The 15,721-nt window shown below is 40.3% G+C and overlaps 1 protein-coding gene across 1 annotated transcript; it reads right to left on the reverse strand.

Moving 5' to 3' along the window:
• Window positions 1-699: 699 nt before the first annotated feature.
• Window positions 700-1,638, reverse strand: LOC121495071 (olfactory receptor 7A17-like). Its single transcript, XM_041762367.1, has one exon. It carries the CDS (start codon window positions 1,630-1,632, stop codon window positions 700-702), a length of 933 nt encoding a protein of 310 aa, XP_041618301.1. The 5' UTR covers window positions 1,633-1,638.
• Between the last annotated feature and the right edge of the window lie 14,083 nt (window positions 1,639-15,721).

Consider the following 15,721-nt stretch of genomic DNA (forward strand, 5'->3'; position numbering starts at 1 on the left):
TGTCTTGTGATCACAGTAAAAACCCAAGAAACAGTGCAGCCACAGCAGAGGCTCTGGTCAGGGAAGACACTATGAGAATATCCACAGCACAGGGCACAGGGCAGTGTCCAAACTTTCCCAGACTGGGCATCCTTGTCAGTAGCTTGAGACATAAAGTGAACAGTGTTACAGTCCACATTATCAGGAAGAGGAATGAAGGTAGTGATGGAAAAAGATTGACAGACTCAAGGTGAAACTAAGGTTTTGTATTTTCATCTACAATAAAGTTATGTGAATGGCTTAGTGGCCATGTATAGTTTCTTCCATATGAAGAATACAAGTCATGATTATTCTTTTGGTAAATCTAGGGAAAATTGGTCTGATATAATTCATTTGAAATTAAAATATTTTTAGGAAATCCAACATGACTTATGTAAGATACAGAAATTTCCATGTGTTTAAGTTCCAATGTTGGGGAACCACTGGAGACATATGAAAACAGAAAAAGGAAAAAACTCTGTAAAAGACAGAGGAGAAGCCTAAAGAAGTGAGTTAGTTAAATGTATGGAGAAGATGATTTAAACAAATGTAAATTCCAGAAAAAAAAAATAGAAGGAGCAGATCTACTTCCACAGTCTGATGGAAGAATAGCAGGTCTAGGCTCTGAGACTGTGAACTCTGCAATCATGGGCAATTCTTCAGCCCGCAGACAATAGGCCCTTACATCACTGGAACCCCAGTGACTCTTTTCAGAGCCCTCTTTATGTCTCTGTTCCTCAGGCTGTAGATGAAGGGGTTCAGCATGGGCGTGACCACTGTGTACATCACGGAGGCCACTGCACTTGTGTGGGAGCTGTGGGGAGCAGCAGAGCTGAGGTACACTCCAAGACCAGAACAAAAAAATAAGGAGACAACTGAGAGGTGAGATGCACAGGTGGAAAATGCTTTATACTTGCCCTGAGCTGATGATATCCCAATTATGGAGGAAACTATCCTGGAATAAGAGTAAAGGATCCCAGGGAGGGGGCCCCCACCCAGCAGGACAGCTACAAAATACATCACCATGTTATAGAGAAAGCTGTCAGAACAGGCAAGTTGAATCATCTGATTGAGTTCACAGAAAAAGTGGGAGATTTCTGCCTTTTTACAGAAGGACAGCTGCAACACGATTGAGGTCTGTAACAAGGAATGCAAGACATTTGTAATCCAGGACACCAAAAGCAACAGTCCACAGAGCCGGGGGTTCATGATGACCATGTACTGCAGAGGATGACAGATGGCTACAAAACGGTCATAGGCCATCACAGCCAGGAGATAGATGTCCAACCCTGAGAAGATTATGAAAAAGTGCATCTGTGTGATGCAACCTGCATAGGTGATGACTTGGCTCTGAGTCTGGACGTTCAGCAGCATCTTTGGGACGGTGGTGGAGGTGACACAGATGTCAGCAAAGGACAGGTTGGCAAGGAAGAAGTACATGGGAGTGTGGAGATGGAAGTCAGAGCTGATGGCCAGGATGATGAGCAGGTTTCCAAAGACAGTGATCAGGTACATGGAAAGGAAAAGCCCAAATATGATGGACTGAAGTTCTGGTTCCTTTGATAATCCCAGAAGAAGGAATTCTGATACCCATGTATCATTTTCTGGTTGCATGTGGTTGCACTGACTACCAGGAAAGAGGAAAAAACATTAATTTTTCACATGTAGGGGAATGCTCACGTGTTTGACATGCAACAACTTGTATTTTTCAGTCAAGGAATTAATCTAAGGGAGCACATGTGTGGCTCAGGTAGTTAAGTGTCTGCCTTTGGCTCAGGTCATGATCTTTGGGTCCTAAGATGTAGCCCTGCATTGTTGAGCTCCTTGCTCAGTGGGGAGTCTCCTTTCCTTCTCCTTCTATGCCTCCCCAGTATGTTCTCTTTCTCAAATAAATAAATAAAATCTTTTAAAAATAGAGAAGTTAATTTCAGTATCTTGTGTAGGGATTTTCCCCTTGAAAGGATTCCCTCCTGTTTCATCTCTGATTAAGCATTTGGTCTAATTTTCCCCATTCCCCTACAGATGTCATGCATTCTACTGTTTTATTAGGATGCCTTTAAAACAAGTGAGAAATATGTATTGAATGTCAAACACGGTCCAGGCAATGTCCAGCCAATGAGTACAGGATCCTGAAATAAAAAGCCACTAAATGGACCTTGAGCTTGTTTGGAGGTTCTAACAGGGGAGCGCAGCTACTCGTATACCTTGACCGAAGAACGGTCCTCCTCTATCGGGGATGGTCGTCCACTTCGACCCAGCGCGCAGCTTCAGGAGGGATGCACATGGAGCGGTGAGGGATGAAAGGGACACCCGCCTAGCCAGCCAGATCAGCCGAATCAACCCTGGCGATCAATGGGGTGACAGATGTCGCAGCCAGATCGTCCTCACATCACCTTAATTCCAAAACCAGACAAAGACCCCACCAAAAAGGAGAATTACAGACCAATATCCCTGATGAACATGGATGCAAAAATTCTCAACAAGATACTAGCCAATAGGATCCAACAATACATTAAGAAGATTATTCATCATGACCAAGTAGGATTTATCCCCATATTGGAAGGATAGATCAACACTCGTAAAGCAATCAATGTGATTTATGATCTATCAATATGATAGATCATATCAGCAAGAGAAAAAACAAGAACCATATAAGCCTCTCAATAGAGGCAGAGAAAGCATTTGACAAAATACAGCATCCATTCCTGATCAAAACTCTCCAGAGTGTAGGGATAGAGGGAACATTCCTCAACATCTTTTTTTTTTTCTCATTGTATTTATTTATTTATTTTTAATTAATTTTTTTTGCTGTTCAATTTACCAACATACAGAAAAACACCCAGTGCTCATCCCATCAAGTGTCCACTAAAGGCCATCTATGAAAAGCCCACAGCAAATATCATTCTCAGTGGGGAAGCACTGGGAGCCTTTCCTCTAAGATCAGGAACAAGACAGGGATGTCCACTCTTACCACTGCTGTTCAACATAGTACTGGAAGTCCTCGCCTCAGCAATCAGACAACAAAAAGACATTAAAGGCATTCAAATTGGCAAAGAAGAAGTTAAACTCTCCCTCTTCACCGATGACATGATACTCTACATAGAAAACCCAAAAGCCTCCACCCCAAGATTGCTAGAACTCATACAGCAATTTGGCAGTGTGGCAGGATACAAAATCAATGCCCAGAAATCAATGGCATTTCTATACAGTAACAATGAGACTGAAGAAAGAGAAATTAAGGAGTCAATCCCATTTACAATTGCACCCAAAAGCATAAGATACCTAGGAATAAACCTAACAAAAGAGGTAAAGGATCTATACCCTAAAAACTATAGAACACTTCTGAAAGAAATTGAGGAAGACACAAAGAGATGGAAAAATATTCCATGCTCATGGACTGGCAGAATTAATATTGTGAAAATGTCAATGTTACCCAGGGCAATTTACACGCTTAATGCAATCCCTATCAAAATACCATGGACTATCTTCAGAGAGTTAGAACAAATTATTTTAAGATTTGTGTGGAATCAGAGAAGACCCCAAATAGCCAGGGGGAATTTTAAAAAAGAAAACCATAGCTGGGGTCATCACAATGCCAGATTTCAGGTTGTACTACAAAGCTGTGGTCATCAAGACAGTGTGGTACTGGCACAAAAACAGACACATAGATCAATGGAACAGAGTAGAGAACCCAGAAGTGGACCCTGAACTTTATGTTCAACTAATATTCGATAAAGGAGGAAAGACTATCCATTGGAAGAAAGACAGTCTCTTCAATGAACGGTGCTGGGAAAATTGGACATCCACATGCAGAAGAATGAAACTAGACAACTCTCTTGCACCATACACAAAGATAAAGTCAAACTGGATGAAAGATCTAAATGTGAGACAAGAGTCCATCAAAATCCTAGAGGAGAACACAGGCAACACCCTTTTTGAACTTGGCCACAGTAAATTCTTGCAAGATACATCCAAGAAGGCAAAAGAAACAAAAGCAAAAATGAACTATTGGGACTTCATCAAGGTAAGAAGCTTTTGCACAGCAAAGGATACAGTCAACAAAACTAAAAGACAACCTACAGAATGGGAGAAGATATTTGCAAATGACGTATCAGATAAAGGGCTAGTTTCCAAGATCTATACAGAACTTATTAAACTCAACAGCAAAGAAACAAAGAATCCAATTGTGAAATGGGCAAAAGACATGAACAGAAATCTCACAGAGGAAGACATAGACATGGCCAACAGGCACATGAGAAAATGATCCGCATCTCTTGCCATCAGGGAAATACAAATCAAAACCACAATGAGATACCACCTCACACCAGTGAGAATGGGGAAAATTAACAAAGCTGGAAACCACAAATGTTGGAGAGGATTGGAGAAAAGAGAACCCTCTTACACTGTTGGTGGGAATGTGAACTGGTGCAGCCACTCTGGAAAACTGTGTGGAGGTTCCTCAAAGAGTTAAAAATAGACCTGCCCTACGACCCAGCAATGGCACTGTTGGGGATTTACCCCAAAGATACAGATGCAATGAAATGCCGGGACACCTGCAGCCTGATGTTTCTATCAGCAATGGCCACAATAGCCAAACTGTGGAAGGAGCCTCGGTGACCATCAAAAGATGAATGGGTAAAGAAGATGTGGTTTATGTATACAATGGAATATTACTCAGCCATTAGAAATGACAAATACCCACCATTTGCTTCAATGTGGATGGAACTGGAGCGTATTATGCTGAGTGAAATAAGTCAACCGGAGAAGAACAAACATTATATGTTCTCATTCATTTGGGGAATATAAATAATAGTGAAAGGGAATATAAGGGAAGGGAGAAGAAATGGGTAGGAAATATCAGAAAGGGAGACAGAACATAAAGACTCCTAACTTTGGGAAACGAACTAGGGGTGGTGGAAGGGGAGGAGGGCGGGGTGTGGGGGTGAATGGGGGACGGGCACTGAGGGGGGCACTTGAAGGGATGAGCACTGGGTGTTATTCTGTATGTTGGCAAATTGAACACCAATAAAAAATAAATTTATTATAAAAAAAACAAAAAGCCACTAAAAATCCAATGATGGAGAGCTAACACAAACAAAAATATTAACAAAACATCAGTGGGTGGCAAGTGCTATGAAGAGAACAAAAGTGAGTATTAAGGAGAGAGTGGATACAAGTGCTTTCTTAATTTGAATTCAGTTAGCCCATAGAAAGTATACACTTAGTTTAAGATATAGTGTTCAATAATTTAGCAGTTACATATAACACCCAGTGCTCATTACATCATGTGCCTACTTAATGCGTGTTCAATGCAATCCCTAACAAAATATCATTAATATTTTTTTGCAGAGCTGGAACAAATAATCCTAAGATTCACATGGAACCAGAAAAGACCCTGAATAGCCAGAGGAATGTTGAGAAGAAAACCAAAGGTGGTGGCATCACAATCACTGACTTTAAGGTATATTATAAAGCTGTAATTATCAAGACAGTATGATACTGGAATAAAAACAGTCACATAGACCAATGGAACAGAAAAGAGAACCAGAAATGGACCCTCAACTCTATGGTCAACTAATCTTCCAGAAGGCAGGAAGGAATATTCAATGGAAAACAAGACAGTCTTCAGTAAATGGTGCTGGGAAAATTTGACAGCCATATGTAAAAGAATGTAGCTGGACCATTTTCTTAAACCATTCATAAACCATACAAACTCAAGATGGATGAAAGATCTAAATGTGAGACTGGAATCCATCAAAATCTTAAAGGAGAATACAGGAATCAACCTCTGTGACCCTGGCTCAGCAACTTCTTGATAGACACATCTCCAAAGGGAAGGGGAAAAAGGTGAAAATGAACAATTGGACTTCATCAGGATTGAAAGGGGACACTTAACAGGATGAGCACTGGGTGTTATTCGGTATGTTGGCAAATTGAACACCAATAAAAAATAAATTTATTATTAACAAAAAAAAAAGGTTTGCACAGCAATGAAAACAGTCAAGAAAACCAAAAGGCAACTAACAAATGGGGGAATATATTTGCAAATGACATTTCAGAGAAAGGGTAGTATCCAACATGTAGAAAGAACTTATCAAGCTCAACACCCCCAAAACAAAAAATCCAGTCAAGAAATGGGCAGAAGACAAGAAGAGATATTTCTCCAAGGAAGACATACAAATGACCAACAGACTTGAGAAAATGCTCCACATCACTTGCCATCAGGGAAATACAAATCAAAATCACAATGAGATACCACTTCACACCAGTCAGAATGGCTAAAATTAACAAGCAAATGTTGCCAAGGATGTCGAGAAAGGGGAGTGCTCTTATATTGTTGGGGGAATACAAGCAGCTACAACCTCTCTGGGAAACAGTATGGAGGTTTCTCAAGAAGTTAAAACTAGAGCTACCATATAACCCAGTAATTGCACTACTAAGTATTCACTCCAAAGAAACAAATGTAGTGATCCAAAGGGGCACTTGCACCCCAATTTCATAGCAGCAATGTCCACAAGAGCCAAAGTGTGGAAAGAGCTGAGATGTCAGTTGAAAGATGAATGGATACAGAGACATGGTGTATATATGTACAATGGAATTTTATTCAGCGATCAGAATGGATGAACACTTACCTTTTACACTGACATGGATGGAACTGGAGGGTATTATGCTGAGCAAAATAAGTCAATTAGAGAAATATAATTATTTAATGTTTCACTCATATGGGGATTATAAGAAAGAGCACAGAGAATCATAGAGAAGGGAGGGAAAACTGAATGGGATGGAATAGTTGAGTGTCATTTTGTAATTGGTGTTCAGGCAAGACCAATAAATAATGTGACATTTGAAAAGAGACCCCAGGGAAGAGAGGGAAGGAGCCATGAGTATGTCTGGGGAAGTGTGTGCTGGCAGAGGGAATAGCCTCTGCATAGCCCCTGAAGATTATACTATTTGGAGCTACCTGAGTCCAAAAAATGAAGCAAGTGTGGGAAGGGGAGTAAGCAGGAAAGTGATGGGAGATAGTTTCATGCAATTTCAAAGAAATAAGTGTCTTCTCTGCTGGCTAAACTTCAAGAAAAAGGAGTCATTCACGCACAATATGTACTTCTTGTATTTTATAATCTACCTGCAAAGGGATCCTATAAACTGGAATGCAGCTACTGCTGAGTACCATCCCATCAGGTGATTGAGTCAACTTGGAACATATTGGACCATATACCCCTGCTCTTAAGACTGTTCCCACTCCACAGGCACATGCATACACACATACAAATACACACACACATACACACACACACCAACACATACCAGATCATTACTCCCTGGGCTGTGCTCTTACCATGACTCCTCACCCCCAGCCTCAATGATGAAGCTGGAACGGCTCTAAATCAGGTTGGCTAGATCAGTGATAATTCCACTGAACAATATAAAAGGCAACCTGACACTCCAAATAACAAGTGTACCATGGACAAATAAAATTGACAAGTCAGACCAGCATGCTCATTTTCTGTGCTACATTTAAAGAAACACAATCTGTTCAAAAACCAGAGAGAGAAAAAAAAAAAAAAAAACCAGAGAGAGAGAGAAGTCAAACAGAGGTGGCAAAAAGATCTAATGGTTCAGGTGGTCACTGAAACCTGAGATACCAAAAGGAAGAAAGCATTCCTGGTTCAGACAACATTCCAACTTTTGCTATCTCCCTGATACCCTGAAAAAATAATAAAGGAGCAAAATTAATTCAGTGATTAATTGATTGATTAAAATAGTGATATCTTCATGATGTCATTTGCCTTACAGAGTGAATATGCTAAGAGAAAAGTGTGCTAAGGGGAGAAATCAGCAATTCAGCAGAGGAAACAGGCCAAGCAAGCATGGTCCAGCATGGTAGGATGAACAGGAGGAGACTGTTTTGTCTATGCTTCCCTCTTATTTATTTGACCAAGATCCCTCTTGGGATCTTCAAGGGGGTGGAGACTTCCCTCTCCCTTTCCTCATGTAGCATCTTTTCTTGGCTTTTCCTGGGATTTGGATTCTGCTAGATTTTGGACAAACACAGTGTGTGCACTCTGTCCCATTTCTGGTCTTTGCACAACACCCAAAGGCCAGTTCAGACCTCACTGTTCAAAATTGTGCACCCACCTGTGTCCTCTGGCTCTAAATGATCATCTCCATAAGATTCACACCTGAACTCTAGTACCATAACTCCACCATCATTATGCAAACACCAAAGGAGCAGGGCCTTCACCAACATTGTTCACTGCAGATTTCAAAATGAGATGTGAGCATATGCACACTCACAGGGAAACAAATTGAGAAAATGAGAAGTTCTGACCTAAAAGGATGGGCAGCAGCATCGAAGCCAGTTATGTAGAGTGGTTTCACACAACCGTGTTAGACAAAACTGAATGGAGCATTGAAATGAACTAAGATGTGATGTGCGATAGTAGTAATTGAACAATGTTAAAGTGGATTGATAATTAATTTAGCAATAATCTTGGCATAAGGGAATATAGCATAGAAAGTCCCTAGGACTCTCTAGCCTGAGCAGATGCTCTGCTCATATTTGTTGAAGGAATCAGGAACTAGGTTTCAGTGCACAGGGACATTTCATATATGACAAGGTTGTGTTTCAATTTAGTGGGTAAAGGTTGTACCATACAAGTTGGCACATATGCTATCCATCTGAAAGAAAATAAATCGGTTCCTAGACTTGTACACTGAAAACAATTCAGAGGGATTACAGACCTCTATGTAAATGAGAACAGTTCATTCAAGTGAAGGTGAAAAATATGTATACAAGCTACAGGTGAACAAAACCATTGTAATTAAGGCAGGAAAATCAGAAGTAAGGAGAGAGACATACTTAACTATATAAAATTTTAAAATTTTTGTGAACAATATATACAACCAAAAGTCATTGAATAATAATGCTACTAGCTGCAGAATAGGCATAGAGTTTAAGGATGTATAATAATCATAGGCATCTAACAATGAACCTGGTGGTCAAATACATAAATTTTTGCTCAAATTTAGTAATGACTTAAGAAAACAGCAAGAAATCTCTTGCACACTCATCAGCCTGTGAGACAATATAAAGATCTTTCTTGGTGATTGTACTGGAATTTTTAAACAGGTAGGAGATGAAGATTCTCTAATATTTCTGACAGAAACATGAACTGTTACAATGTTGGGAAGACAACCTGAAGGCAGATATAAATATTAAAATACATATATATTTTTTAATTTTGAATACGTTCTTTTATTTCCTTAATCTCTCCACAGTCTTTTTATTTAAATAATAAATTTATTTTTTATTGGTGTTCAATTTGCCAAAATACAGAATAACACACAGTGCTCATCACGTCAAGTGCCCCCCTCAGTGCCCGTCACCCATTCACCCCCACCCCCACCCTCCTCCCCTTCCACCACCCCTAGTTCGTTTCCCAGAGTCAGGAGTCTTTATGTTCTGTCTCCCTTTCTGATATTTCCTACCCACTTCTTACTCAAGAATTCTTAATCTCAGTGTTACTGACCTTCTGGTCCAGTCCATTCTCATGGTGGTGTGTGTGTTGGGCTTTGTAAGATGTTTAGAGCATCCCTGGCATTCCTGACACCTCCCATGTGACCTCCAAACTGCTCACGGTCCCGTTGGGGAACAGTATCTCCTCCAGTGGACAACCAGATTTTTAACATAACAATCTCAAAATATTTTGGTAGAATTGTCTTTTTTAAAATTTTTTAAATTTATTTATGATAGTCACACACACACACACACACACACACACACAGAGAGAGAGAGAGAGGCAGAGACACAGGCAGAGGGAGAAGCAGGCTCCATGCACCGGGAGCCCGACGTGGGACTCGATCCAGGGTCTCTAGGATCGCGCCCTGGGTCAAAGGCAGGCGCTAAACCGCTGCACCACCCAGGGTCCCGGTAGAATTGTTTTAACTGATAAAGAAAACACTTTCAATGTGTGCATGGCACAGCCACAATCTGAAATATTATGCAGAATCTGAAATAAAAAATAAGCACTACTCTAGTTGACTAGAGGCAAGTCCATGAGGTATTACTGAGTAAGAAGAAATATTAAACACAGGTAGAAAACAAGACTGCCCCAGAACTTAAAGAACATTCATGATGAGCACAGGATACTACTCATCCATTTGTATGGTGTGTGAATATGTATGTATGCATCATCTAGGAACTTAAGTTTTAAAAGACACTAAGAATGTAAGAAAGAAAAGGTGTCAGGAGGAACAAAATCAGGTCAAGTATAGTGGTTTCAAAATAACAATGTACCATATCTCTAAACAAAATTATATGAGGATCTAAAACTAATGTATGTAAAAACATAAAATAATAATTGAGCGCTATCAAGGTGAGTCGCTAATTACAGATTAAATATCCAAAGACTTGGAATAAAAGAATATGAGAAGATGAACTTTACAGCTGAGGAGGCAGTAATATCTATGTGAAAATATTTTTCTCACATAAGATATGTGGATTGAAATATGCTCATGGAAGGTAAAGGTGATGTTCAGTCAAATGTACAGAAGAAATGATGGTCAAAGATGATGCAACTTTTAGAAATACATTTCATCACAAAGAGACCAAAGGACCCATAGGGAATGATAGAGATGTGAAAGAAGTGGGAAATATGTATAGAGGTGATTTATTAGCACTCAATGTACAAAATATCATTTATTTTCTATTTTGTTTATTGCAAGGATTGGCAGGTGAAGTATTATTGTGACAGTCAATTTTTCAGTAAGAATAATAAAATAAAATAAGCAATGTAGAGAAAACCATATAACTGAGTGACAGATTTGAGCCCATACTTCTAATAAAGACAATTCTCTACATATACGTGTACAAACACAATAGAACTCAATGTGTACAACAAAGTTGGTAAAATAAAAACAAAACCCCCCTCCAATTACTTTTTGAAAGAATTCAATAAAAAATGGGAATAAAACCCCCCTGACCGTACTATACAAATGCAAAAACCTAGTAGAGACAATGCACAATACAGAAAATAAATGTCCACTTCTCTGTTTAACATAATCAATGAATCCATTAAGTAGCTCATCAGGCAAGCAAATGAGCATAGAGATCTTTAGGTTCTGGGCTAGGCTGGTGGCTATCAGCTGACCTCAGGTCAATACGCCTGGCTTGGATTGTCTCCTACACTTTCCTATGGGACCTGCTGGGCTCTGGGACTCACCTGTAAGGGAACTCTGAGGGAGTCTCGTGTAGCAGTCTGAATTCCTCCTGGGTGGGGACGATGGTGACTAAACTCAGTCCCCACACAAGACGGCAGGAAGGAGGCTGGCACTCGTCTCCCAGCCAAGCTTAGGACTCCAGAGGCAACTACCAGGTCCCATCCAGCCCACGGTGGCACAGGCAGGGGGCTGCCACAGAGGGGATATTTAGAGCTTTCTCTGTCTATTCATGAGGCACATTTCCCTCCTACTCCTCCAACCGCTAAGCACATGATTTACTTGTGAGACACTGGTCTGGACACAAAGGAAAATTTTCCTGGAGATTGTGTTTTCCCAACAGACCAGGTTATAACCAAGTGAATCCAGAGTTAATTGCTCCTTCCTCAGAACTCAGCTGCTGCCAGAGTTCAGACCTCTTGGCACCTTATCTCAACCCTGATTTCAACTTTTCCCCAATGTGTAGGACTGAGCAATCGTCTGGATTAGATCCCTTGGGTGTCCAAAATGTTGACTTGTGGTGGAGACACAGCCCTGCCATCTACAGAAAAATCACTGTTTTCCTTTTCAACAAGAAGGAGAACTAAGTTCCTTTGATATGAACCTTGAGCAAGACATACTTCAACTTTATAACACATTTAACAATTAAGAATTTCAAACGTATAAATTAAGAGCTGTCATTTAGTCCCTTGTTGTGAAGCGTTTGTTAATTACAAGAAATACATGTAAGGTCACTTGAGAGGCTTAGTCAGTTGAGCATCCAACTCTTGGTTTCAGCTCAGGTCATTGAGTCCTCTCTGGGATCAAGCCCCTGTTGGTCCCAAGGCTCAGTGTCGTCTGTTTGTCTCTCTCCTTTCTCCCTCTGCTTCTCACACACATGGACTTTTTCTCACTCACATAAATAAAATATTAAAAAAAGAAAGAAGTATATTTAGATTTTTTTTGCATTATATTATGAGCTTAGAACAAATAGATTCTTCCCTGTGGACTCCAGAATCAACCAAGCCTTGCAAACATCTTCATTTTAGCCCAATGAGGACTACTTCAGACTTCTGACCTATATAATTCTAAGAGCATAAACTTACTGTAAAACACTAATGTAGTCATTTTACATTAGCATTAAGACTTGAATACAAACATTTATCCAATAAACTTTTGTTGAGGAAACTGAGATTAAGCTTCTCCATTCATTCACTGAGGTTTCCCTGGGAAAAGCATTTGTTTATTAATCTCACCTTTAAGTAGAAGAAGAAATTTAAGATTAATTTGGAGATATTGATCCTCTTTAGCTGGTTGAGAACTTCTCAGTGAATAAATGCAAATGTGCCTCAGATTTTGATGTCTTTGAGGCATTAAGATGGGAAAACTAGTTCATCATTTAAATGTATGTATATCATTTACTTTAAATTTTGTGTCTGTGGGACCACATTCTGTTAATTTCATGATAATACAAATATTTATTCTTTTTATATCTACACTCTTCAACTTTCTCTCAAGTTTTCTTTCAATATATAAGAAGAGATTATTAATGACTCTGTGTTTAAAATGAACAAACACACAAGAAAGGAGAAACAGGGGCACCTGGGTGGCTCAGTTGGCTGAACATCTGACTCTTGATTTGGCTCAGGTCATGATCTGAGGGTTGTTCAACGGAACCCTGCATCAGATTCCACCCTCTCCCTCTCTCCCTCTCTCTTCACTCTCTTTCTCAAAAAACCCAAATGAATCTTTAAAAAAAAAAGCAGGACTAGACTTATCAATATAGAGAACAAACTTATGCTTGCTAGAAGGGAGGTGGGGGGAGGCATAATGGGTGAAGGGGAGTGGTAGTTACAAGCTTCCAGTTATGGAATGAATGAGTCATGCATAAAAGGCACATTGTAAATGGGAACCCTCTTGCACTGTTGGTGGGAATGTGAACTGGTGCAGCCACTCTGGAAAACTGGGTGGAGCTTCCTCAGAGTTAAAAATAGACCTGCCCTACCACCCAGCAATTGCACTGTTGGGGATTTACCCCAAAGATACAGATTCAGTGAAAGGGAAGGACACCTCCACTCCAATGTTTACAGCAGCAATGTCCACAATAGCCAAACTGTGGAAGGAGCCTCAGTGTCCATTGAAAGATGAATGGATAAAGACGTGGTCTATGTATACAATGGAATATTACTCAGCCATTAGAAATGACAAATACCCACCATTTGCTTCGACGTGGAGGGACCTAGAGGGTATTATGCTGAGTGAGGTAAGTCAATCAGAGAAGGACAAATATTATACGCCTTCATTCACATAGGGAATATAAAAATTAGTGAAAGGGATTAAAGGGGAAAGGAGTTACTGTGGCCAAGTCAATCAGAGAAGGACAAACATTATATGGTCTCATTCATTTGGGGAATATAAAAAGTAGTGAAAGGGAATAAAAGGGAAAGGAGAAAAAAATGAGTGAGAAATATCAGAAAGGGAAACAGAACACGAGAGACTCCTAACTCTGGGAAACGAACTAGGGGTGGTAGAAAGGGAGGTGGGCGGGGGGTGGGGGTAACTGGGTGATGGGCACTGAGGGGGGCACTTGACGGGATGAGAACTGGGTGTTATTCTATATGTTGGCAAATTGAACATCAATAAAAAATATATTTATTAGAAAAAAGGGGGGAAGGAGATTGGCAGCCCGGGTGGCTCAGCAGTTTAGCACTGCCTTCAGCGGGGGGTCTGATCCTAGAGACCCAGGATCTATTCCCTCATCCGGCTCCCTACAGGGAGCCTGTTTCTCCCTCTGCCTGTGTCTCTGGCTCTCTCTCTCTCTCTCTCTCTCATGAATAAATAAATAAAATCTTTAAAAACAATAAAGGGGAAAGGAGAGAAAATGAATGGGAAATATCAGAGAGGGTGACAGAACATGAAAGATTCCTGACTCTGGGAAAAGAACAAGGGATAGTGGAAGGGGAGCTGGGTGGGGGGATGGGGTGACTGGGTGACGGGCACTGAGGGGGGTATGTGACAGGATGACACTGGGTGTTTTACTATATGTTGGCAAATTGAACTCCAATAAAAAAACATACCAAAAAAGTAAAAAAAAGGTACATCATATGAAATACTGTCAATGATGTTGTAATAGTGTTGTAGGGTGATGGAGAGTAGCTACACTTGTGGTGAGCACTCTAATATATAGAGAAATGAAACACTATGTTGTACACCTGAAACTAGTGTAACATTGTGTGCCAACTATACTCAAATAAGAAAATTATTTTTTAAAATGAGTCTGTTTTATGTCCATGTGTGTTTATTTGAAATAAAAATGTATACAAATAAATACACACATAGATATATTTGCACTCTTTTTTAAAATAATACATTTATTTTTTATTGGTCTTCAATTTTCCAACATACAGAATAACACCCAGTGCTCATCCCATCAAGTGCTCCCTTCAGTGCCCGCCAAGCAGTCACCCCCACCCCCCGCCTTCCTCCCCTTCCACCACCCCTAGTTCATTTTTCCCCCTGTAGAATAGAATATAAAAATACATGCAGAAACAGAGTTAACTGATCATATATTGGCTCAAGAGAGAAAAGTCTTGTGGCCACACACAGAACATCATGAATAAGCCTTAGAAACACAATGGAAAGACCCACAGCTGACTTTAGACCCACAAAGAGAAGAGAACAGCTCAAAACAACTTCTCAATATACAATATCACTTGGTAATAAAGGAATTATATTAAATCATTTTCTTTTAGGGTGGCTTGTTATTGTTATGCAGCAATAGCCAACTGATTCAATAATCAAAGTGAACATAATAGAGGACAGAAGGAGTGGTTCAGTATTCACAAATCAACCAATGCGATATACCACATCAATAAAGGAAAGGATAAGAATTATTTGATCCTGGGACTTTCCAAGATGGCAGAGGAGTAGGAGACCTTATTTCATCTGGCCCCAGGAATTCAGCTAGAACGTTATCAAATCATTCTGAACACCTGTGAACTCAACTGGAGATCTAAGAAAAGAACTGCTGCAATTCTACAAATAGAAAAGCGACTGCTTTCTACTAAGTAGGAGGTGCAGAGAAGTGACTCTAAGGTGATATATCTCTGAAGATAAAACAAGGAGGAAGGAAGCTTCCTAGGTTGGCTACTGGAAAGTGATAGAGCAGTGGAGTGCAAAGTGGGAAATTTTAGAACTCTGCTCCAGTGAGGGACTTCCCTGCCTGAAAGCTGCTTAGGTGGTAAAGCAGGGGCAGATTTCCAGGTGGGACAGTGTGGTCTCAGGATCATCCAGGAAGATTCTCAGGTGGGTCAATGTGGTCTCAGGATCACCCAGGAAGATCAGGATTGCAGCAGAGTTCCCAGGTATCGGAGTGGGGAAGCCACTTGCTGCAATCAACAAGCCCAGGAGTGGGCTTCACCTCAGTGTTTCCATAAACCAGAAACTGAAGACCAATTAGGAATCCACATTTTGATCAGGGGCCCAGCAAGTGGCAGAACCTTGG

The sequence above is a fragment of the Vulpes lagopus genome, chromosome 7 (genome assembly GCF_018345385.1).
Source record: "Vulpes lagopus strain Blue_001 chromosome 7, ASM1834538v1, whole genome shotgun sequence".
NCBI classification, from domain to species: domain Eukaryota; kingdom Metazoa; phylum Chordata; class Mammalia; order Carnivora; family Canidae; genus Vulpes; species Vulpes lagopus.